Source organism: Carcharodon carcharias, chromosome 1 (genome assembly GCF_017639515.1).
Source record: "Carcharodon carcharias isolate sCarCar2 chromosome 1, sCarCar2.pri, whole genome shotgun sequence".
Taxonomy (NCBI): domain Eukaryota; kingdom Metazoa; phylum Chordata; class Chondrichthyes; order Lamniformes; family Lamnidae; genus Carcharodon; species Carcharodon carcharias.
In genome coordinates this window covers 20036708-20063259 of record NC_054467.1, presented here as the reverse complement: position 1 = coordinate 20063259, position 26552 = coordinate 20036708, and the positions used below count along the sequence as shown (strand labels likewise).

The window sequence follows — 26552 nt, the reverse complement described above, 5'->3', positions numbered from 1 at the left end:
ACATTGGTAGCACAGTGTCAGCCAATGGGTGAGAATCAGAAAGCTTCCAATTAAATCTGGAGTCAGGCAGGGCTGACCCCTCTCCCCTTTCCTGTTCATGTGTTGCATAGAACCCTTTGCTGAGTCCATCAGGAAGGATCCAGGCATAAGAGGAGTGATGATCCCAGGCAGTGGAGGCACTGGGGTGAAAGCCTACCTGTGCATGGATGATGTCACCCTCTTCTGCCCAGATCTGCTGTTGGTGCACAGACTGATCAACATCTGCAACCAGTTCCAACTGGCCTCGAGCCAAGGTTAAATCATGGCAAGAGCAAGGCTATGTTCTTTGGGGAACTGGGCTGACCAATCCTTTAACTCCTTCACCATCAGATCAGACTGCCTGAAGGTACTGGGGATATGGTTCGGATGGACCAGGGCATGAATTAGAAACTGGAAGGACTGAGTGGCTATGATGAAAATAAAACTGGGCATGTGGGAGCAACACTGTGGCAATCACCTGAGCCATCTTTCGCTTTATCTTGAGATCGAAAATGGATCATGTTCGCAGTGACCTGATGTTCAAACCTCTAGATAAAGGTGGAGAAAACGAAAATACTTGTCTTAGAGGAGGCACATGAAGGTTCACTAGATTAATTCCTGGAATGAAAGGACTGTCCTATGAGGAGAGATTGAGGGGAATGGATCTATAATTTCTGGAGATTAGAAGAAAGCGAAGTAATCTTATTGAAATAATATTCTTAGTGATACTGAGAGGCTGTTTCCCATGGCAGGTTTTGTAGTACTAGGAGTCATAGACTATGGATAAGGGGTCAGCTATTTAGGAAGAGATGAGAAAAAAATTTCTTCACTAAGCTTTGGAATTCTCTGTCGTAGAGGACTGTGGTCAATGAATATATTCAAGACTGAAATCAATAGATTTTTGGGCAGTAAGGGAATCAGTGATAGACAAATACTGTAGGAAAATTGAATTATTGAATGGTGGAACAGGTTCAAGAGGCTGTATGGCCTAATCCTGCACCTATTTCTATGTTATGTTAAATTATTATACTATTTTTGAACACGTCAAGCCATTTCTTTGCCGGTGATGAAATGTAGTCATCACAGAATAAACTTTATGGATTTAAAAATAGAACTCTTTCTTCCACTTAAATAAGCTACAATGGTTGCCCCTTCTGCTTTAAATTTAAATGCAGTGATCCTCAAAGTGTTACTTACCCTGGTAGCTATTTAATCTTTTGTTTTCTTCCCTAGGCATCGGTCTTCTGGAATGGAACAGCACTCAGAGCAATTACTTGGATCAAGAATTGATGAGTTTTCACTAATTGAAGGAGTAAGCAACCAAGTACTTCTGACAGTCGCTATCACCATTACAATGTTGGGCGGCTTGGCAACATTTCTTTATAGGTGAGATAATACACTTTTGAAGCAATTTAATTTTAGAGTTTGTAGGACATAATTTTATTCCATTTTTAAACTGCTGCCCATTTTTACCAAATTTTAGGAACATTAAGCCACACTTGCAATACAATATATTGAATTGCCAGAAGCCATTATTTATTTTAGTGTCATAAGATATTGCTCTCAAAGGACAGAAACTAGTTGAGCAGGTTAATTTTACAGCAATTTGCATTTAAATGGTAGCCTTAGCGTAGTAAAACTTTCCATTGACTTCATAGAGATAAATGAGACAGGCTGAGAAAAATGGCACATGGAAATTTTTCAGAAAGTATTTTTAGAGATCTGTGAAGCTGTCATCAAGTCAGCAGATAATGCAATTACAGGGTAACAAGCTTACATGTATGCTTTCCATTTTAGATATGATCTTGCCTTGATATAGTCCCTTTAGATCCTTTGCTTCTCTCCACCTCAACTCCTCAGCCCCACTAAGTTAGAAACAGCTCTTGATGGAGGAGAAAATTCCATCCATCAAGTACTGTTCCTGACGTTGACAGGACTGAGGGGAGGGAGAATTTTAATTAAATTGTACACCGCTACATTGCCACGAACAAATGAGTTCTGAAGAGTCAAAAAAAGACACTTGCCTATTATTGGCCTCTGAGACATGTCATCAGCTTGTGATGCCAAATTCACTGTCAATGCACCGTGCCACTGACTTCACCATTAGACCCATGCTGAATCCATGTGAGCTAACTCCTGCAGCAACCTACAACCAAGGTAGGGCAGTGTTACTCCACGCAGTCAGGCAGCAAACGCCACTGCTTCGCTACTAACCACAAGATCCAGGCCATTGATTTTAAACAATGTAAGTAATGTAGGAGTATGTTTTGAAGATTGAGGTGGAAATGTAAATGGGGTGCAAACTGCCAGCTGTTGGCAAAGTGATGAGTTTATTTAGTTTACATGGTGAAGACAGGTAGTAGACTTTTGAATAAATAGGCTGAGTGGGAAAAAATTTATTTCTTTAGCTGGAGGAAGTAATGATTTTATAAGTTGGAGTGTGTAAATATATATATATTTTATGTAATATAAATGTTTAAAAGTCAGCCAATTGGATGCCATGTGCCATAGCTACAGTAGTAAATATTTTACACATTTTACCACATTTGGAGTGTTATTAACAGCATGATGGGGAAATTGTTGAGGAAATATTGTGACTGTTATAGGAAATATAACATAAACAAGACTTGGTTAAAATATTGGGAAAAGGGTCGCTAGACAAAATGAATGATTTTTAAAAAGTTATTTAGAGTGAAGATAAAGTGGAGCCAAAGCAAGCAGTTTTTTCTTCAAATATTGGCAGTAGAAACAGTGGAGCAAGAATAAGTAGAGCACCAGAATTGGGTGATTTTTTTTGAAAAGGTGAAGTGGAGCTTGAGTGAGTAGGTCAAAGTGAGCAGAAGTACAAAAGTATCTAATCTGGAAATAAAGACCAAGGGAACAGTCATGTTGTGGCTAAGAACAAGCAATTCAGAGATCATGAATCCAAGTCCTACCATGGCATGTTATGAAATTATATTCATAAACCCAGTCTTTTGTGGACTGGCACGAATGAGCAATGACCCTGAAAGACCATGAATTGTCATAAAATGTCACTGGGTCACTCATAGCTCCCCTGCCACCCTTACCTGGCCAGGTTTGGTCAACTTGTGACTCGTTTGGTGACTCTTAATTTCCACAGAATAAATGCAACCTTGCCAGTTTTTCCCATGTCACAAGAGCAACACTTTATTTTAAACAAAGTGATCATTAAAATAATTATTCAGAGCAGGGTTTATCAATGGCTGCAAAAAGAACAGGCTTAATAGAAACAGGAAAATAAATTTCAAGTATTTTTGAAAATGTACAACAGACTACACAGGGATACCAGGGAAAATGGTACAGAAAGTATAAGGTGGGAAATAAAAGTGGATGGCTTCAGGAGTAGAAAGGATAGGATTAAAATTGAAGAACCTTTTAACAAATTGCACTTTGCATACATGGAATTTATGCAGGTGTAAGATTTTTCTAAATGAGATAGGGATGGATTTATAAAAGATTGGCTTTGTTCTTGAATTCGTGACCTTCATATTATTTTGTCTGCTCAGAGAGTTAATTGGAAGGTTGTTCACTGTAAATATTTATGACTGTTATTTAGGTGCTTATTCATTTTTTGTACAATAAATTGAGTAATGAATGCTAAAAGGAGGCCTGATATGCTGTTGTACCACTTTGAACAATTATAATGGTATGTTATGAAGGCATAACTTGATTCCAGTATCAGGATTTTCTTTTGGTTGCTGGTCATGTTATTTATTTTACCTAGATCTCTAGGCAAGAATGGACACGATTGAAGATATTGGGAGTTAGGACTCAGCTATGAGATTGATACACAATATGACAGCTGACATAAAAATGGACAAGAATTTAAAAAGAGAACAAAAAACATAATTGGGAGATAAAGAACTTGTTGCATTATCTGGTGTCTTGAGATTTGAATATTTTATCAGCTTCATCTTCAGATTAAAATATTTCAAGGCTGGATTCAAAATACATCTAAATTTAAAAATGTTTGTGAAGATCTATAATAATGTGTATCTTTCTGGAATATGTAAAATTTATTTTTGTGATTTGATTTAGCTAATTTTTAATAAATTCTACTATTCTAGAACTGAGCACCAGAATATCCATCCTGAGAACCAGGAACGTGTAAGGGAACTCCGGCAACATCTCGAAGCTGAGGCTTTAAATTACCAGGTGAGATTGTTTCATTCACTAAGAATTTCATCGCCCCATTTGATAAATGTTGACATCAGTATGGCACAGAATATCTCTAGTGGCCTAGTAAAATCAAAACCTACAGCTCAACATGGCTTACAAGGCATAGGTAATACTGCATTATTGGGAGTTGCTGTATTTTTGGCGATGATGTTCAGGTGAGATGATAATCTGAGATTGTGACTATCTGTGTCAGTGGATTTAATTAATCAAATTAATATTTGAAGAGTGCTAAATTTGACCATTATTTCTTTCTCGACTGTAACAATCTAGTTAACTGGTAGGAAGATCCCATAAACGACAAATGACTGAACTGCGTGTAGATTGGCTGCTGAGTTTACTTACATAACAGTGACTAGACTTTTTAAAGTAATTCATTAGTTGTCTCACAATTTGGGGCAGCCCAGGAGTGTGAAAGGCAATACAAGCACACTGTTAGCTGTGGCACACTAACCTGAGTTAGAAGGTTGTGGTTTCAAGACACACTCCAGAGCCAAAACACAAATATTTAGGCTGACACTCTTGTGCAGTACTGAGGGGGAGTGCTGCACTGCTGGAGATACAATCTGTTGGATGAGAATTAAACCAAGGCCCTATCTACTATCTTAGGATGTAAAAGATCCCGTGGCAGTATTTTAAGGAAGAGCAGGGGAGTTATCACCGGTGGTGTCCTGGCCAATATTTCTTCCAAAATCAATATCACAAGAACAGAGTATCTGGTCATTATCACACAGCCTTACATGGGAGCTTCCTGTGTGCAAACTGGCTGCCACATTTCCTACATTACAACAGTGATCACACTTCAAAAAGTACTTCAGTGGCTCTAAAACACCTTGGGATGTCTTAAAGGTCATGAAACATACAATAGAATTGCAAGTCTCTCTTTATCTTTTACAATTTCTTCCCAATCTTTTGTCTTTGTTGCTAATGTTTAATTGGATGTTTATTCATCCAATTTTATTCATCCAATCTTGATCTCAGACATCACAGGCTGCCGTGAGATCAATCGAATTGGAGTGGTCCACCAGGTGCACCTTTGACTCTCTCATAAATAATTGACTGCTGCCACCCTAGGATACCCCCACTCTTCCCGATCGTAACTTCTTTTCCTAACCATGCCCTCATCCGCCACTCCCACTGGCAACTTAACCATGCTGGAGGCAGCTCCCACCCAATTTGTCGTCTCAATCTGGAGAGCTTTTCCAGGACATCTGCTTGGTGCCTTGTGGTTTGTCTGCTGAATTTTAAGTGAAGCTTCAGCCTCAAAATCATGGGGGCGACTTCACCATCAGAAAGAACAGCCAATCGGTGCACTCCTGTGTTTAGCTGCTCAAAATCTACCACAACATATTTGAGCTGCACAGACTTGGAAACCTGGATTATTTAACTTTTTTCCTATTGTTACAGGATGGATTTGAAAGGGATAGGCCCCAATTCTACACTGATATGTCCTGTCCAGTCTGTTTACAGCAAGCTGCATTTCCTGTTGAAACCAACTGTGGCCACCTCTTCTGTGGTATGTCATTATCATATTGAAATAAAAACAAATGATTTTACAATATTTAGAGCAATTTTTCAATTTGACTTTGAATCAGTTGAGAAGAATTCATACAACTGGCTTTATGTAAATAATTATCAAGTGAATTAAAGGGTTTAATAAAGTTAAGAAGACTCCTTAATAATTTAGAAGTGAGTGATTAGGTCTTATGAAATTAATCTCTTCCTTTTTGTTGAGCACAGTCCTCTCTAACTCCACAAATGTCAAGTCATAATCACTCAGCATATCAATTTTATTAAAACATTTAAAATTATCCAACAACCCGATTTGTTCACTATGACCCCATAAGCCTGATTTCCCCCGCTATGAAGTTACCAGCCTACACTTTCAACTTGTCATGCAGAAAATTTACAAACATAAATTTGCGATAGCAAGTCTAACTAATGGCAGAAACCATTATATGGCATGCAAGTTATAACCCATTAGTGATTATGGGTAAGTTCTTTTCCCAGACCAGTGGTAACACTAGACAAGTCTTACATTTAACCCCCTAGTCTAAACATGAGTATCAATAACCAACACTGATAAAGAAGAACTTACCTTAAAACATTCCCCCACCTCAATACCTTACAGTTAATGGATTATATTTGAAGTGCAGTCATTGTTGGTATCACTTCTTCAACCTGAGCTGCTTGTTGCATGCATTCAGAGAGGCAGAGGTGGAGTGGTCATCAGTGGCAGCCAATTTGCACACAACAATGTTTTAGTGGAGATGATTGAAAGATAAATACTGGCCAGGAACTAGGGAGAACTCCCTTGCCCTTCTTTGAAGTAGGCCATGGGATGTTTTGCATTCACCTGAGAGGGCAAATAGAGCCTCTCATCTGAAATACTTTGGTTTGGGTAAGAAATAATACCTAGAGCTTGGTGATGCCTAGCTACAGGGTTTAATTAAAAATCTTCTGATCATCTTGGTTTGTGTATTATGAGGTCTATGCAGGTGAACCTAGTATGCTGATAACCATAACTTTAGGTCATATTTTCTGTAATCCTTTAGGGATTCTTGTGTGTGCTTTTTTTCCACCCTTTTGGAGGTAGTAATTTCCACTTGGGAGTTCCACAGATGCTGGAATGTTTTTTGCAGTTTGATCCAGCAAACCTGAAAAGAAATTTATTCAGTTAGAATTTTGAGAAAAGTCATCCTGTCATTCTGTATACCTTTGTTGCAGATGGCAGATATGATATCAACAGCCTTGCCTTTCTGAAGGAGATCAGCTGAGGTGCAAAGATCAAGACATTCCCTGGAGGCAGAGTTCACCTTAACCCTTGTCTAGGACATTAATTTCCATAATTATGGGGTTAATGACCTTTACAAATTGAAGATCCTGATGATATTGTCTATTTTTGCAACAGATGAGCCTGTGTTTCTGTTGGCCTTTCTTCCATTTCAAGGATGTGGGCCTGCAACTGCATTCTCTACCGTTCTGACTGAGCACTAATATTTTGTGCATATGGTACGGGTGGTCATCAAAAAGATTTAATTAAGTTTTCTGAGCTACTCCATTAGATTGGGGCAGCTAATTAGTATATGTTGATGGCTTTGCTCTGTGTTTATTCATGTAGTTCTATCCTGGCTTCTGTGGCAGGTTAACGTTCCCTCTACCAAGGACGATGTAGTACCTTAGGGGCGAGTTTCAGGATTGATTTTTGCTGTTAGGAGCTTAGCAGTGTGTCGGATGAAAAGTATTTCACCAAAAAATTGAGGATGCAAGGACTAGTGCATACTAAATAGTAAGATTCTTAGTGGAGGAGCATAGATCTAAGAGTATGGATTATGGATCTTTCGAGGTGATAATGCAAATGGTAAAGGTTCAAAACTATATATTGGGCATTTTTAAAATTAAACGGGAGAAAGTTAAAATGGGTTTGCTGTAAATTGCTAGGTCAGGATATGAAGGAAGACAGTTTCCTTATGTAGTGATAGGGATATGTTGGAACAGAAAATATGTTTTAATTGGAGACTTCAACCAAATATAAATTGGAAACACTGAATGCTGCAGAAATCCATGTTCATATAAGTATTTTAGGCTGCTTCATGATCAAGTGAGTTAAAGTAGTGCAGATCTTGAGCAGGCAATGACCCACATAACATGCAGAAAATGAGGTTATGGCCCCTCTAGGGGGACAGTAACCACAGAACGATCAAGTTCAACATATTCTGGGATTTAGAAATGCAGCAAACCAGTAACCTAGGATATAATTTTAAATTGCTAACTCAAGGGGATGATGGGGCTTAAACAGATTGAACTGGATTGTTTAACACATTGGTACAGGAAAAGTTGAATACTTGTAAAGCCAAACAGCTGAGCATGCAGGATAAATGTATGGATTAGACTGGGAAGCATAGTAAAATCCCATAGACCAAACAAAATTCTAATTGGATCAATGAAAAAAAAACAATGATATAAGAAACAAAATTAACTAACACACATCCTGCAGTGCATGAAGGAGGACTCTAGGATAAAAATCAGAACATTCAGAAACGTGTTACAAGGGCAGTCAGAGGGTTAAGAAGAATCTGGAAATGAGTGTTTTGTGTCTGCAGCTACAAAATCCTTTCAATGTCATAATAGAGCAATCAGAGAAGGGGTGCAAAAATGACCAAAGGTGAGATTAATATACTGTTCCTGCTTGGCAGCATGCACTAAGAAAGTGACAAACAATGGAATTCCTCCACACACTGGAAACAGACTAATCTACATTGGCTCCCTATTTCCCCAGTGCATTGAATTTAGAATCCTTGGGTTCTTATATTTGGGGTGGTGCAGTGGTTAGCCCTGCTGCCGCATGGCTTCGGGGACCCGGATTCGATCCTGACCTCGGGTGCCTGTCTGTTTAGAGTTTGCGCATTCTCCCTGTGTCTGTGAGGGTTTCTGCCAGGTGCTTTGGTTTCCTCCCACTGTTAGGTAGATTGACTACGGTGCATTGCCCAGCGCCACCCCCCCCGGCATGTGTTTTGTGTGTGAGCGTGTGCCCTGTGATGGACTGGCGTCTCATCCTGGGTGTACCCTGTCTAGCACCCATCGCCTGTCAGGATAGGTTCTGACTTCCTGCGACCCCAAATTAGATGAAGCGGTTCTGGAAAAGTGAGAGTGGGTTCTTGTGTTTATACCATCTCACTGCAACCTTCTCCTGTCTTGCATCTTCTCTCGCATCCTTTGATCCCCAGACTCTGGGGCCGTCAATTCACCCCAAAATTTGTAGCTACTTTGTACTGCAATGTGTGACTCTGCAGAAAACCTCAAAATAAACCTTCTCAGTTGCCTTACCTAACTGTCCACCATGGATCCATGTTACTTTATCAATTTTTTTCTTTCCCCCTGTATAAAGTGTGTTGGAACATTTTTTTATATTAAGGGCACTATATAAATGCAAGTCATTGTTGTCTTAAAATATTTAAAGATGATCAAATGAGTATAGTTTGGGAATATGGTTGTTAACACTTGCACACAATTCATAAACCTAGGAGTAGTACTAATACAGCAGAATAGATCAAGCAATTTTGCAGCACTTCCATCATAAGTTGCATTGTGTCAGTCAATTTGGAATTGTTCACTATAGTGTGTCCATCACTTTACTGAACAATATGCAGTGTAATCTCTTTTAAAAAAAAAAAGTTAGAACATTTGGCTTGGAAGACATCGAATTTATGTGGAATCGATGTCTGTATTAAAAGTACCTAGCTAACCCCTTCCTCCTAGATTGTGTAAAACCTATTTAATTTGATTCTTATTGCTAAAATGTAGAAAATCAGCATTGAGGTTAGCATTTTCACATATCCTGGATAGAATCTGCAGCTTGATTCAGAACTTTCAGAAATAGTGTCCAATTTGACATCCATCGATACTGACAATGTAGTAAAAAGCTTCGGATCAATAACTTATTCTTAGATGAATCTTTTGTTTAAAAATACTGAACATTTCATATCTAGTTATAGAGAAGCATTACCAAAAAACAAGACTTGACCAATTAGGGGGAAGACAATGGGAAAAAAAAAATACTGAAAAATGTTTCAAAAGATCCTGCCCTTCAAACATTTGAAATCACATCCTTCATTGACCCCATATCAGCTGGAAACGGCTGTTGCAATTCCTTCTGATCCTTGTGCTTAGAAATGACCCGCAGCACCACCAGCACAATTGTTGCATTCTTGTGAGCAACATATTGATGACATTTTCTTGTACAATAACAATCTAATAGAATTACATTAAAAATCATTTAGATATAATTAATTTGAAGAGCAGCTATATTTTTAGTTAAGTCACAATGATAAATAAACCTACCTTTTGCTTTCCAAGCTAATTTGGTTACTTTCTGTTTAAAGTAAAACTAAATGTTAATTTTGAAATGTGAAGAGCATAAGTATTGTACAGCATATACAGTCTGATTCAGATTTTGTACTATAAGGAGTAAATGAAGGTGCAGAATGCAGATAAACCAATTGCATTCATAACAAAAGAGACTACAAATAAATAGCGATTCATTAGTTGTAAAATGCTTCGGGATGACCTGAGGATGTGAAAGGCATATCAATGCAAGTGTTTTTTTCATTGGCGGTTTGCCCCCGCCTTTAAGGCCAGAATCCAAGTTAACAACAGGCAACTATGGATCCGGTGGCGGGGGGAGGAAAACATTACCAAAACTAACATGGATTTTATTTTTATGCTAAACTGGGTACATATGCAAATTAAATTTTAAAAACAAGTGGAAATAATCTCTTGAAATACCTGTTTTTTTTCCCTTAGGTTCCTGTATTGTTGCGTATTGGACATATGGCACTTGGTTGGGAGCAGTTAATTGCCCCATTTGCAGACAAATGGTAAGACAAATAAAGCCATTAAATTATAATTCAGGTTACAAAATTGCTTACAAATGGTTTGATACAATAGAAATAGAAATGTTGCCAAAATATTTTCTTCTACTTCTCTACAAGATTCCAGCAAGAAAAGGTTTTAATTTGATGAAATAATTTCATTAAAGCAACTTCTATTGTAATAAGGTGTCAACTCATGTAATCAAATATATTTAATAAAAATATGGTAGAGTGCTTTACGCAAATTATGTATTTTTTGCTTGTTAGACCAGAAGCTAATTTTACATTGTACCAGCCCTAACAATGGGAGCCATGATCAATATTAACAAATATTAGAGTCAGAGAAGGTAACTGGTTTAACAGGCAGGCGGGGAGGAAATCTAGAGAGCAGGAGGTGTGTCTTGAGGAAGAGAGAAAGCTTGAAGAGGCCAGTGGCAGAGGTTGGAGAGAAACTGCAGAGTGACTTAATGATCAAAAGTAACTGCATAGATGATCTTAGAGACAAATAAAACCATGAACTCTTTGTACATGGCCTTAAAGGATAACAAAAAGGTTGTGAATCACCCTCACCTTCCAAAATAAACCTGAAGTAATGGCAGGGTTTAGTTGAGACCAGAAACATACTAGAGCTTAATGATCTTGATCTGGTGATAAGTTATGAGACCAGTTCCATGTTGGGTACACTTGAGTTTGCAATCCTTAGATTTAAGAGATTAAATTGTAGCTGTATGACGGAGTAGGAGACTGTGACTGAATTGTTGAAAACAACGACGTTGAACACAGTCAAGGGAGCACGTAAACAGTGGCCAAGGTGTCATGTTCAATAATGAACACGGTACTCTAACTGAGATCCTATTAAGGTTTATTTAGGTTCGACAGTACTTCTTGGCATTTATATTCTATAACTCATGAGGTAAGACCTAAAATTCCATTACCCATCTGAGGGCCTTCCAGAGGGAAAAAAACATCTAACTGTATTTGAAGATTTGTAACCCATAACTAATACTAAAGGAATTTCAGTTTATGATAAACAGTAATTGTGCAAAAATGCTGTATGTATGTAGAACTGATCCCCTTGCTCTTGCCAGCCGTAGCTCAAAGACTCAGTCCCAAAAATGTTTATGTTCCTGGTCTGGGTTGCTTCCAGATGCTGAGCAATAGAAACTTATGCTATTCCATCCCTGCCCCAGCTCAGTCCTTGTATCCTGTTTCTATTCTATTTTTAACTCCCAGTTTATCCAATTCCTAATTTTGTTGCATTCCATGGTTGACTGATCTGCACTCCCATTGACCTTAATTCACCAATCTTAATGCTTTATTTCCCCACCCCATCTCCCAGACTACATGTAAGCAATACCACAGACAATTTACTGTTTCTAAATAAATTGTAACTATTTTTAATTTTGCACACTCTCTTGTCCCCATTTTCCTCTGCCTCTTGTTCTCTATTTTATTCTCATTTTTATTAGTTTTACTTCTACTAAAACCTAATTTGATTCCTGATCCTTTCTAATTTCTTGCCTCTCCAAAAATTTTGTTTTGTTTTCCTCCACATGATTCCTATCAAACAATTTTTTGCACAACATGTATTTGTTGCCTGAAAAATAGCTTTAAGGGCTTTTTTTAAGCCAGTTGAAAGTCTGGACATTGACTCAGATGTGACCAGATCAGTATTTCACAATTTTTATCTGTCAAACTGAGAGAAAAAGACCAACATGGAATATTCATTAGTGTGCACCTCTCTTTTAATGAGACGCATATATATATATACATTTATCCATGGTGCTCCAAGGGTTAAAATCGAGAACTCTGGTAATCTGATGTGTAATATGCATTTAAGAAGAATCTTATAATGGAAGATCACATGATCTTAGTACACAATAGCAGAGAAGCGTGGGCTACCTTAGTTGTCTAGAGTTAGTCTGTAATGTAGAAACAGGGCTTGAGTTGTAAGCCCACAAGTGTAGCTGCTGAGTTCCTTTGTAAATAAATGATGTGTTCCATGTAAGAACTGTCTGCTAATCTACTCTATGGTACCAACTTGGCCATCCCAAAACAAGCATGCAACTCTGATCCCATTAGTCCAACTAAACTAGTGACCAGGATCCAACAAGAACATTGCCACATTAAAGGAGAGGGAAAACCTAGAGGAAGACTTCACTCAATATTTACTTGTATTCTTCAACAATGAACATTTAACTTAATAGAAAAATAAATTGATTTGTTGCACATCTGTTGCATAATCTACTCAGTCACAGGTTTTCTCATCACTGCCAGTTTAGCCCTAAAGTGCCGAAGTTCCACCTGGCTCCTTGTACTGAACTATAAAGGAAGCTTTCAGCTTTTAAAGTAGGTAGATGGAAATATTCTTTGTTAGGATAGGAAACAGTTAAGAGTCAACTAGTGATTAAGTGAGTAATTAGAGGTAAATTGGTTAAGCACATCTCTGGGTGCATATAGAGGGGAAACAGAGGTTATCTGAAAAGGGAGTTTTATGTCAGTAAGAATAAAACTCTATGTGGAATAAGTCAAGGACTTGGTTTAAATAAAAAATTTGCTTTTATGTAGCCCCTTTCATGACCTCAGGATGTCCCAAAGCACTTTACAGCCAGTGAAGTGCTTTTGAATTGTAGTTTCTGTTGTAATGCAGGAAACCCGGCAGACAATTTGTGCAGTGCAAGCTCCCACAAACAGCAATATGATGCCACCCAGATAATCTGTTTTTGTGCTGCTGATTGAGATATAGATATTGGCCAGGACACCAGGGATAACTCCTCCGCTCTTCTCAGAAGTAATGCCATGGGATCTTTTACATCAACCTAAGAGGGCATCGAGGTCTGAGTTTAGTGTCTCATCCGAAAGACTGCACCTCCAAGGTACAGCACCTCCTTTGTACTGCATTGGTGTGACAGCCTAAATTTGTCCCATATCTTTAATTCTTTTTATTGTGGTGAATATAAACCAATGTATTCAGAGATCAAAAACAATGAATATGATTATGATGATTGAGCTATGAAAATAACTGCTACAAGAGGACCTCCCTACAATTTTGCCAAGTTTTTCCCTCACTAAATCAAAAGAGGTGACTGAAGAAATAGAGATTGTGTATTTCTATGTAGACAGGTGGGATACCTCAAACTTAAAGCAGCTTTTCTCTTTCAAAGAATATTAGAGGTAGGCAGGACCATCATGGAACAAAGAAAAGATGAAATAATTCCTACACAAAATCACATTCATGTTAATTTTTAAAAATACATTTTGTAACCCTGAAAAGGAAACCAAAGCCCTGTCCAAACCAAATCAATTTTTTAGTTTTTCTCTGTCAGCCAGGCAGAGCTGCAAAGGGAGGGCTCAGCTCATGGGCTTTCATTCTCCACCCAACGAATTAACACTGGAATTATTCAGCAGCTGCATGGACAGCAGCCAACTGCAGCTTCAAACACATACAACAGCAGCTGCCCAACAATAGCCATCACAGAACTGAACCAGAGAAATTTACGTCTATTCAGTCAGGGTGAGTGTGCTGTGGGTCATTGTCAATTAGGATTAGTATTAGAAAAAGGAATTCACACAAAGGTTCATTACAATATGGACTGCTCCCTGACAAGTGGCCATTGAAATTAAGTATACTTAAAAGGATATTGGGCTAAAGATAGCTCAGTGCATTTGCACAGATGTAATGGGTTGGGTGTCTTCCTCCTTTGTTGAACTTACTACATTTCCAGAAACTGTACCTTTACTTGGAAATTAAAGACTTCTTTAGCCATATTTCTCAAAACATCTGATTCAGGTGTGAGCTGGATTAAGTGCATGATGGAAGTAGTTGGGTCACATGAGGCTGGAGTAGGACTTGAATCAGAAACAAATTTTCTGCCTCAATTGGCATCTGTGCTTTACTTTCTGACTATAAGACAAACTTCATGCAACCTTTCGGAGCAAAGCCTCGTGTGTCTAGACATCTTTAATATATTGAATATTAATTATACCATTAAATATACCCATCACTGAAGAAAATTTTACACTTGAGTCCTGGAATCAATTCTACAAGGACTGTTATGGGTTAAAAGAAAAATGTATTCATAAAGGAACTGTCTGGCCCTGCAGACCTGAAATTTTTGAGGTACAGAGATTGGTAATCCTCTTCAAACTTTTCCTATGATTCATTAACAAATATTATTTGACCTGAGCGCCCTGAATAGTCCAAACATTTCAAAAAGGTGGTGCGCTTTCTTGTTTGTTTATATAAATGTAAACTAGGGCTGGGATAGGGAAATGAAAACCTCTACATAACAAGAAATAGTGAAAACAGGAAACCATCAACAAGATGTACTGTAGCAACTCACTAAGGTTATGATGAGTTACTGTACTGTAGCAACTCACCAAAGTTATTTCAACAGCACCTTCCAAATTTGCGACCGCTCATCACCTCATGACAAGGGCAGCAGATGCATGGGAACACCACCATCTGCAATTTTCCCCTTTTGACTTGGAACCACGTCACTGTTCCTTCACTGTCGCTGGGTCAAAATACTGGAACTCCCTCCCTAACAGGGCGTACCTGCACTGGACTGCAGCGGTTCAAGAATGCATTTCAGCAGCATCTTCTCAATCGGCAATAAATGCTGGCCTAGCCGTGAACGAATAAATAAAAAAAACAAGTTCCAATTTTCCTTTTAGTGCCATATAATCTTTTGCACATACTTTTCAAATAAGTCCAGGGAGTTCTGGTGCCCTGGCTAAATCTTATCCCTGAACACTGCTAAATAACTGATTATCAGGTCACATACCTTGTTTTGTGAGACCTTGCTGGGCGTAATGTGACCGCACTATATAAGCACGTGACTGGCAGTGAAGCACTTGGCTGGTTTGACCCTAAATGCTAGTTCTGTAATTCAGAAGTGTAATGGAGTATTCGCCATCTGATGGGTACAGCAGCGTTCAAGAGCAAAGAGCACCTTTATCACTAAATTTAATATCCACCATAAGCACCTTGTGGCTGCAGTGTGTATGATAAACAGAAGATATGGTAGCATAGTGGTTATGTTACTGGAGCACTAATCCAGGGGACAAGAGTTCAAAACCCACTGTGACACTTTGAGAATTTTAATCCAATCTTTTAAAAATAGAAACATAAAGCTGGTACAGTATAGGTGAAAAGTGACCATGAAACCGTCAGATTGTTGTAAAAACTGGACTGTCCTTCAGGAAAGGAATCCTGCCAACTTTAGGCCTTGGATATTTTCTTGGTTGCAGCGGTGTTAAAGGCACAATATAAATGAAAGTTGTTGTTAGCCATTCCTAAAGCAAGACATATCCTACTATTTTCAAAACAAATAGCGGCAAGCCTGAATTAAAGGGCCTGAGATGAAAGAAGTGTTCCTTCCTATCCCACTTCGAAGTAGCTTGTGAACCATGGCTTTCCACAAACTGGCTTGTCAAGCTTTAATGCACAATTTTGACACCTACAACCTCTTTTTTTTAATATGTATGACCACTTTATTTTAAAAAATTCTCGCATCTTTTTTCTGAACAAAAAAAATCAAAAACCCTGAAAGATAACTGAGCCCTGAACATGGCGTTCAGTATGACCATCCCCATGTCCTTATGATGGAAGCAGAATAGGAGAAGGTGGAAGAGAAAATAACTGAGACATGCAAGATGACCCTTGTAGTAAATAAAACCACCTTGCTTCCTTGAGATTGTCTCCACAGGATCTGCTTAAAAATGCAACAGTTCATCAAGAGTATGTAGAGGAAACTGCATCTCCTGTTCAGCCCATCCCCACAAACTCATAAACTAAAGAATAAGCATATCAGCACACTAGGCTTTGCATCACTAAGTGGTATTACTGTGCACAAACAACAGGTGTTTCTTTTACCTCATTGTCTGCCTGTTCTGTTCTTAAATTTATCCTGGTTTTGCACTGAAGTACTTCCTGAGATGCCTGTGGGCTTGGCTGCACTGTAGTAATACAAGTTTCTTAGGATTGAGGTGGCCTTGGTGTCAGGGCTTCTGAGTCCCAGAAGAACTCTTCAGGCTAAATCATCACTGCAGTTGTGTCAGCAGCCTGGCTCTGTATCTTGCCACCAACTTGAGCAGGCATCTGAGGAAACAGGCTAAAAAAGTCTCATTAGCTGTTATCGTGAAAGTGGGTAATCCACACCAGTTGTGCTAGGTCCTTGATCTGAATGCCCAATGATCAGTGTTGGGGTAGACATTGTGGTATCATTTAGATCCTGCAGAAACTGAAAGATGGCACCCCAAAGCTATTGCAAGTTAATTTTCATTGTTCAATCCAAATGGCGGTTGAAGCACTTGAAATCCTTGCAGCTCGAATTTCAGAGCGACAGACCACCCAGCTACAGGAGAAGCACTCAGTGTACGTGCATGGTTAATAGTTTTTTGAGGAAATACAAGTGGAAGACTCTTTGGAAGAGCCACCTCTATGTCAAAGAAGCCTGCAGTTTACACATTAACCCAGAGACATTGAACTCTGTTTGTCAGCTGTTTATAGCCTGGAAGATAGCACTCAACAGCAGAGTTGTGCTCTGATTTACTATCAGTGTCATAAAACCTAAATCTTCACACAGTTTAAGGAGAAGAAACACTTGAAATGACATAACTTTTACTTAACCTTAAGCGTCCTTTCTCTTTACATGTGACTGGCCAGCTCTCTGTTTCTTAACATTTTCAGTTTTTACTTCAGATTTTCATAATTTGCAGTTTATCTTATTTCATATGGTTTATGAATCATTTAACCAGTTTATATCTGTGATATTCACAGGTTACAATCTGAGTGATTCAAACAGTTGTATCAATTCTGTTTACACAATTTATATCTGATATTCACACAACTTATCTCTGCACTATCCTATTTAAGTCTACTATTTACAGTAAATATTTGTGCTATTCACAGTTTATGTCATTCAAACAAATTATGACTGTGCCATTTGTTAGGTTTATAGGGTAATCATTTAGCCTTATCCTTAATACATGTTCGAGGACCATGAAACACTAAGACATCTGACTAATATTTTTCATTCGTCAAAGCACTCACAATCCATACAGTGCTTTTGAGACTGATACTGAAAGGACTCTCAAGCAGTGCACTCATCAGGTGCTGTAAGTGCCTTGACTGCTCACGCTAGCCTAAGCAAGGTTACGTAAAAGTCCTGAATGAAACTCTGGGATGCTGTATCTCCATGGGGTTAATTGATTAAATCATTAAAGTTATCAAGGGATATGGAATAGTGCGGGAAGATGGCATTGAAGTAGATCAGCCATAATCTGGTTGAATGGCAGAGCAGGCTCAAGGAGCCGAATGGCTTACTCCTGCTCCTATTTCCTATGTTCCTATGATGTCTCCCAATTGTGATTCTCTTACACTAGTGTGTTCTATTTACATCTAGGAAGTGTGCATGTGCTTGTTATGTCATTTTGGGGACTTATGCCACATGAGAAACAGGTGCTGTGCTACCCAATTTTTGGGCTGTGTCATTCATCTGAACTCAAGTGCAGCATATCAGCGGGTCTGGTCCATACATGGTTGTACCAAAGCAAGCAGGAATAGAAAAGCAATAAGAACAAAACAAAAACAAAAATACCTGGAAAAACTCAGCAGGCCTGACAGCATTTGCAGAGAGGAACACAGTTAAGAGTCCGTTTGACTCTTCAACAGAACTAAGAAAAAATAGAAAAGAGGTGAAATATAAGCTGGTTTAAGGGAGGTGGGGGGGGGTGGTGGTGGGACAAGTAGAGCTGGATGGAGGGCCAGTGATAGGTGGAGATAACCAAAAGATATCATAGACAAAAGGACAAAGAGATGTTGATGCTGGTGATATTATCTAAGGAATGTGATAATAAAGGTACAGATAGCCCTAGTGGGGGTGGGGTGGGGGGATAAGGATCGAAATAGGCTAAAAGGCAAAAATAAAACAATGGATGGAAATACATTTAAAAATAATGGAACTAGGTGGGAAAAGAAAAATCTATATAAATTATTGGAAAAAAGGGGGATCGGAAAGGGGGTGGGGATGGAGGAGAGATTTCATGATCTAAAATTGTTGAACTCAGTATTCAGTCTGAAAGGCTGTAAAGTGCCTAGTCAGAAGATGAGGTGCTGTTCCTCCAGTTTGCGTTGAGCTTCACTGGAACAATGCAGCAGGCCAAGGACGGACATGTGGGCATGAGAGCAGGGTGGAGTGTTGAATAAGGGTTATTTCTGTTTCATTCCTAACAGGATTGTCAACAGCATTCGTACTCTCATGCACTTGGTAGCCTACTCCTGAATGTCCCAATGGATCAAGTGCAACCTTTGGCATCTCCAGTAGCACCAATACACAGCATGCAACATCCACTTGCACAGATAGTCAATCAAGTGGCCCCTAGAAAGATCTGTACTTTGTCGGCTTGGCTCACAATATATGAGGATACCATGGCAACACCACAAGAGTTCTGTTGCATTCTCTGTGATCATAAATTAGAGATTAACCATTTCACCTCTTCTCAGATTCTATATGTATAATTAAAATGGCTGTGAACAGCACTGTGGATTTAGAAATTTAAAAAATCATTATGAAATTACATAAACACAAAGTCAAGATTTGAGTTGAGCCCTGTCAGCTAGAATAATTTTGATAGTAAGTGAATTAGTAGGTTAATTGCTATGTATGATTTGACTGTGTAAAGAAATACTTTATGATTTTAATTGTCTTGCTGGTAGGTTACATTGTTATTCCCACTGTTCCCAACGAATGATGAGCAGCAAGAGTCTATGCAAGTTATTCAAAATATAAATGATTATAACAGAAGATTTTCCGGTCAGCCCAGATCTGTAAGTATACAAGAATTTTGTAACTGTAAATCATAAGCTAATTCTTAAAGTAACAATGATTGCTAAAAATACTTTTCGATTAAAATATTTTATATTTCAGTAGCTCTGTAGCCACATATTCCCCATTTTTTATGTAAAATAGTTAAATCGAAGTTGTGTCTCGCCACATCTAAGTTTGAGCCTGTTTTCAAGGGGTAACTATATTCTGGAATATACTTTCAAGAAATCCTTCCTCCCCACCCTGACACGAATGTCTACAGTTATTGTACATCTCCTACTGAGTCCTGAAAAAGTTCTTTCCATTTCTGGGTGTCCCAGACATTCTGAGCTTCCAGAATTTTCCACATGTATGTTCTACAAGTGTTGCCTGTACTGCCATACTAATTATGCAACAGTTGACATGTAACCTCCAGCCCAACTCCCATTCAACTAATTGGTGAAATTCTCTCTCATGATCAATCTCACTCTGTTGCTTCCAACACAGGCATTTATTATGTACGACAACTCCGTGATTTTCTACAAGGTTCATCCGAACAAGCGCTTCATACTGTATGTCATCTCATATTGACTATAGTGGCTTTTGTCTTTCATAGTATCACAGCTACGCTTCAGGATCTCATAATTTGTACTGAAGAGTGTAAAGATCTTTATCCTGGGCTTATTTTGTGGGAATGGTTAAATTGTACCTTTTCTTGTAAATTTAAATCTGTTTATTTATCAGCTCCAATGGAGTATATAATTTCTATACAAATTTATGTCCCTGATGGACTGGATGACAGTCTCCCATTCAATATTTACGTTGTTACTTCAATATCCCCATTCCTGCCTCTTTTTGCCCCATCTTCTTTCTTATCCTCTATATGTAATCTACTGTTAGAATCATGGATACTTGAGTTAAAGTATTTCTCTTGAAAACTGGCCACTCACATAATTACAGGCCTCAGTGATCAGCTTGTGTTATCCAGATTTTGATATATTGGATTGATATATTGCTCCCTATAAATCAGGAGAGTGTGTGTAGTTCACTGGGTGCTCCGTTTTGTCTAAACAGGACAAAATCTGAAAACCCACAAATTTTTTTTTTCCTATTCCTTAATAATGTTCTAAATGGAGTCCAGTGACCATGTACAATCCATTTGCCCGTCACCTCTGGGTCTCTAACTTGAGCTGTAACTATCGCTGAAGCCGTGATACTTGGTGAGACTGGGGAGAGCAGAGTTGGGAGACAAGCCACATCTAGTTACAGTACGTGTGGCAAGAACATCTTGGTGGCTGAAATGGGACAACTAGCTCTAACAACAGGCAAAAATGTATTTTTAAAGGGATAGTTGCTGTGTTACAGAGAGTGTATTTTGAGATTGAGCTGCTGCTTTTCAATCAATTAATTTCATTTGTTCAACTCACTGAAACAATTTCTGGGTCTGCACTAGATATTTTCTTAGGCTCAGTATCACCAGTCATTCCGCTAAACTCTCTTTAAATCTCCTACAACTGGGAGTATACATTTATTTAAGCTGAAGCATAGCTCTGGAACTATGGCAATGAGCGATGGTGGTATAGTGGTAATGTTGCTGGACTAGTAATCCAGAGGCCCAGGCTAATGCTGTGGGAACATGGATTAAAATCCTACCATGGCAGATGGTAGAATTAAAATTCAGTTAATAAACCTGGAATATAAACAAGTCTCAGTAATAGTGACGATGAAACTACCATTGATTATTGTAATATCCTTTAATAATATCCTTTAGAGAAGGAAATCTGCCATCCTTACCCAGTCTGGCCTACATGTGACTCCAGGCCTATAGCAATGTGGTTGACTCTTAACTGCCTTCTGAAATGGCCTAGCAAGCTACTCAGTTCAAGGGCAATTAGGGATGGGCAATAAATGCTGGCCTTGCCAGCAATGCCTACATCCCATGAAAGAATAATGAGGGGAAAAAAAGATGCTTTGTTCTGTATGCTGTGATCTTGCACATGCTACCCTACTTTTCAAAAAGCAAACTAAAAAGCAACCCAATTGCAAACTCATTTATTTATTTGACATTTAATATATGAATGAACAGAATACAGTTTTCACAGTACAATTTAGCTATTTCCTATCACTCTTGTCAACACAAAACTTGCCCTTTTAATGGAGGCCTACCCCACTTTACAAGGAAGCACCCCTGAACTGATTGGTACTAACTTTAGAAAGTACCCTCCACCTCTCTCTAACAGTTCCAAACTCAAACCTACATTTGAGGGAGAAGTCAAGCTTGATCTCTGACCATCATCTCAGCTCTCCATAAAAGACAGGCTTGCCAAGCTGCTCATCAATGTTGCCACTTTGAATTCTGCCCCAGTGGATAAGTCCTAGAGATTGCATTACCTGGTTAGTTAATGCCCCTGCTAGTGCCTCTGACTCGAAAATATTCAACATTACAATAACTGCCTGGAATGTGTTAAGGCTCCTTCTCCATTGTCTCAACTCTGATTAGGTAACATCTTTAAAGGAGGATCTGCATCCACAGCCTATTTTTGCCAGATTTCCAGCAACAGTAGCTATTTTTGCTTATCAGATAACCATTTTAATGGCTAACCCATTTCACTTTAAGATAGCTGATCAAAATTCCAAAGTACTTTCATTTCAGCAGCTCCAAGGCTATCAAGTCAAAAAAGTATGCTTTAGGTCTGAGAATTGAATGCTTGGTAATCTGAATCTAATTTTAAGTCAGAAATATATAAATTAAATAAAAAGCGTTCTAAGCCAAACAGGTAAAAATCTTGTTCCATTACACAGACCAATCAGTTTATTTAAACAGGTCATTATAAACACGTCATTCAGTTCATTTAATTAATTTCCATGATCTAGAAGTCATGAGAAAATTTGCATACTGATATTTAGTCTTTTAAGTGAGCTCTTCGTTTATCATGCATTTATTATGGTGGCTTAATTTCATTTTAATTCTTTGTCTTGTATAACATAAGAAACTATCAGCCCCACTTTACAGATAGGTATTTTTAAGACTAATGTATCACATTTTCTGCAGTTTATAGATCGTATATTGGATCTACCCACACTACTGCGTCATGCCTTCACAGAACTCTTTTCGATCGGTGGCCTTTTCTGGATGTTTCGAATACGAATTTTCCTCTGTCTGGCTGGTGCCTTATTCTATTTAGCGTCACCGCTGGACTTTATTCCTGAAGCTTTCTTTGGAATTCTGGGTTTTCTGGATGACCTATTTGTTATTTTTCTACTCCTCATCTATATTTCCATCATGTATCGAGAGGCAGTAACACAAAGACTGAACAGATGAATTAAAATGCCTAAAATGAGAAAAACCTGATTGCAATTAAGTTAAATGTGCACATTTTCCTGGAAAGCGTATTGTTACCTCTTGTTGAGCTCCAAGTTCAAATTAAATAACTAATAAAATATGCAATTTTAAAATTTGAATTACTGCATTTGTTTGCCAACCTTGCAAGTCAGTGGAACAAGGGAAAAAGTACTCAGCTCCTTGTATTGGAAAACTTCATCCATTTAGAGTTGAAATTTGAATTATTGCAGACTGGATAAGTTTCACTGAGTTGAATTATTAAATGGTGTAATTTGAGATATTCAATTTGGGGACAGGTAGATTCAGGATTTTTTTATATGTAAGTTTTGGTTGTTTAAATTAAAACCACAACAATGGTAAATCATGAGTCTAGATTATGTGCTTTTGAGTTAGATTTCTCCTGTTGATTTGCACTTTGTATACAAATGTAGAGGAAAATTGAAAATGTCTCTTGTATGTGTAGTTAGGAAGTTAAATATTAAAGGAGCAAACTTTATTGTAAATAGAATGCAGTGGTTTATCTGCCTGCATATTTTCTATGCTAAAAACTCTTTTGTTTGATATTGGAAAGAATTTGAATTCCCAGCATGTAACAAAATGTGAACAAATTGTTCCTTTTTATTAAAATGTTTTGAATGTCTTGTTTGTAATGCTGCTTGATCGGCCTCCCATTCACCACCCTAAGCATTCATTCCTTCCACTTACGCCACAACGTGGCTAGAAGATACATTGCAGCAAGTTGCCAAGGCTTCTTTATCCTGTACCACCTAGAAGGGCAAGGGCAACAAGTGCATGGGAATCCACTGCCTCCAAGTTGCACATCATTCTGACTTGGAAATGTATCACTCTTCCTTTTCTATAGCTGGGCCAAAATGCTGAACTCCCTACTTGACAACCATTGAGGAATACCTTCACCATGAGTTTCAAGAGGCAGCACATGACCACCTTCTCAAGGCCACTTAGGAACAGACAATAATTGCTGCCCACCTCCTGTGAATGCAGAAATTTAATTAATTTAATTTGATTATACTTCATCCATTTCTCTAGGCAGCACTTTCAGAAACTGAAAAACACCAAGACTTGTTGATGATTGCTGATCTTAATCCTGAAGTATTTAAAAGATAAAATAGTAAGGTTGAAATGACAACCGAATTTGATATGAAAGGAGTGCCAGAGTATATTGTTCCATATATCTCAGTGCAGTGCATTGGATAGGCTCCAACCTCCAGCTGTTCCCAATTTAAGCTTGACTATGATAGGTCAGTACCAAGGGAAACCCACAAGCTTCTGTGCAAGGAGACATGGTTTAAAAAAATATTGGAAGTTATGTAGTGTCTAGTTACCTATTTCAGTCAGTGTCATTAAAACCCACCCACCATGTTGGATGTTTTGTGATAGAAATAGTACTTGCTGTACCGTAAGGGAGCTACAGACAATAAGTACCAAACAGAACCTAATAGCGCCTGGCAGACACAAATGGAGCCAAACGTTGACAAACAGAACGACACAGAGCCTGGCAGAGCAAAACAGAGACAAAGATAGCCAATCAGTGCCAAACACACTGGAAGAGCCAAACACAGTCAAACAGAGCAAGGCAGAGCCTGGCATAGCCAAGCAGAGTCAGACATAGCCCAATAGAGCCAAAACTTTTGTTTTTTCCAATAATTTATATAGATTTTTCTTTTCTCACCTATTTCCATTATTTTTAAATCTTGAATGCCCTGCTATTCTTTCCACCCCACCCCCACTAGAGCTGTACCTTGAGTGCCCTGCCATCCATTCTTAATTAGCGCATTCGTTTAGATAATATCACCACGAGACACTTCCTCCTACCTCTCCCTGGACCATGACCCCACCACTGAACATCAAGCCACTGTTTCCAGGACTGTCACTGACCTCATCTCCTCTGGGGATCTCCCTCCCACAGCTTCCAACCTGATAGTCGCCCAACCTCGGACGGCCCGCTTCTATCTCCTACCCAAAATCCACAAACAGAACTGCCCCGGTAGACCGATCGTCTCAGCTTGCTCCTGCCCCACAGAACTCATTTCTCGTTATCTTGACTCCCTTCTCTCTCCCCTTGTCCAGTCCCTTCCCACCTACATCCGTGATTCCTCTGACACCTTACGTCACATCAACAATTTCCAGTTCCCTGGCCCCTACCGCTTCCTCTTCACCATGGACGTCCAATCCCTCTACACCTCCATCCCCCACCAGGATGGTCTGAGGGCCCTTAGCTTCTTCCTCGAACAGAGGCCCGAACAATCCCCATCCACCACTACTCTCCTCCGTCTGGCTGAACTTGTTCTCACGCTGAACAATTTCTCCTTCAACTCCTCTCACTTCCTCCAAATAAAAGGTGTGGCTATGGGTACCCGCATGGGCCCCAGCTATGCCTGTCTCTTTATGGGGTATGTGGAGCATTCCTTGTTGCAGTCCTACTCTGGCCCCCTTCCACAACTCTTTCTCCGGTACATCGATGATTATTTCGGTGCCGCTTCATGCTCTCGTCAGGACTTGGAAAAATTTATTAATTTTGCTTCCAATCTCCACCCCTCCATCATTTTCACGTGGTCCATCTCTGACACTTCCCTTCCCTTCCTTGACCTCTCTGTCTCAATCTCTGGTGATAGACTGTCCACCAATATCCATTACAAACCCACCGACTCCCACAGCTATCTCGACTACAGCTCCTCACACCCCACTTCCTGTAAGGACTCCATCCCATTCTCTCAGTTCCTTCGCCTCCGTCGCATCTGTTCCGATGATGCTACATTCAAAAACAGTTCCTCTGACATGTCCTCCTTCTTCCTTAACCGAGGTTTTCCATCCACGGTCGTTGACAGGGCCCTCAAACGTGTCCGGCCCATCTCCCGCGCATCCGCCCTCACTCCTTCTCCTCCCTCCCAGAAACATGATAGGGTCCCCCTTGTCCTCACTTATCACCCCACCAGCCTCCGCATTCAAAGGATCATCCTCCGCCATTTCCGCCAACTCCAGCATGATGCCACCACCAAACACATCTTCCCTTCACCCCCCTTATCGGCATTCCGTAGGGATCGCTCCCTCCGGGACACCCTGGTCCACTCCTCCATCACCCCCTACTCCTCAACCCCCTCCTATGGCACAACCCCATGCCCACGCAAAAGATGCAACACCTGCCCCTTCACTTCCTCTCTCCTCACCGTCCAAGGACCCAAACACTCCTTTCAAGTGAAGCAGCATTTCACTTGCATTTCCCCCAACTTAGTCTACTGCATTCGTTGCTCCCAATGTGGTCTCCTCTACATTGGAGAGACCAAACGTAAGCTGGGCGACCGCTTTGCAGAACACCTGCGGTCTGTCTGCAAGAATGACCCAAACCTCCCTGTCGCTTGCCATTTTAACACTCCACCCTGCTCTCTTGCCTACATGTCTGTCCTTGGCTTGCTGCATTGTTCCAGTGAAGCCCAACGCAAACTGGAGGAACAACACCTCATCTTCCGACTAGGGACTTTACAGCCTTCCGGACTGAATATTGAATTCAACAACTTTAGGTCGTGAACTCCCTCCCCCATCCCCACCCCCTTTCTGTTTCCCCCTTCTCTTTTTTTTTCCAATAAATTATAAAGATTTTCCTTTTCCCACCTATTTCCATTATTAAAAAAAAAACCCACTAGAGCTATACCTTGAGTGCCCTACCATCCATTCTTAATTAGCACATTCGTTTAGATAATATCACCAACTTTAACTTTAACACCTATGTGTTCTATTGTACTATTGTCGTTGACATCTTTTGATGATCTGCTTCTATCACTGCTTGTTTGTCCCTAC

The 26552-nt window shown here is 39.3% G+C and overlaps 1 protein-coding gene across 1 annotated transcript in view; it reads left to right on the top strand.

Annotated features, from left to right (window-relative positions):
- rnf170 (ring finger protein 170) overlaps window positions 1–23379 on the top strand; it is a 34361-nt gene extending 10982 nt beyond the window's left edge. The window contains exons 2-7 of the mRNA XM_041211731.1: window positions 1252–1404; window positions 4107–4194; window positions 5623–5731; window positions 10519–10592; window positions 19309–19419; window positions 22449–23379. Coding sequence (XP_041067665.1) covers window positions 1268–1404; window positions 4107–4194; window positions 5623–5731; window positions 10519–10592; window positions 19309–19419; window positions 22449–22718 — 789 coding nt within the window. The 5' untranslated portion in view covers window positions 1252–1267 and the 3' untranslated portion in view covers window positions 22719–23379. The remainder of the gene's footprint in view (window positions 1–1251; window positions 1405–4106; window positions 4195–5622; window positions 5732–10518; window positions 10593–19308; window positions 19420–22448) is intronic.
- The last annotated feature ends 3173 nt before the right edge of the window (window positions 23380–26552 follow it).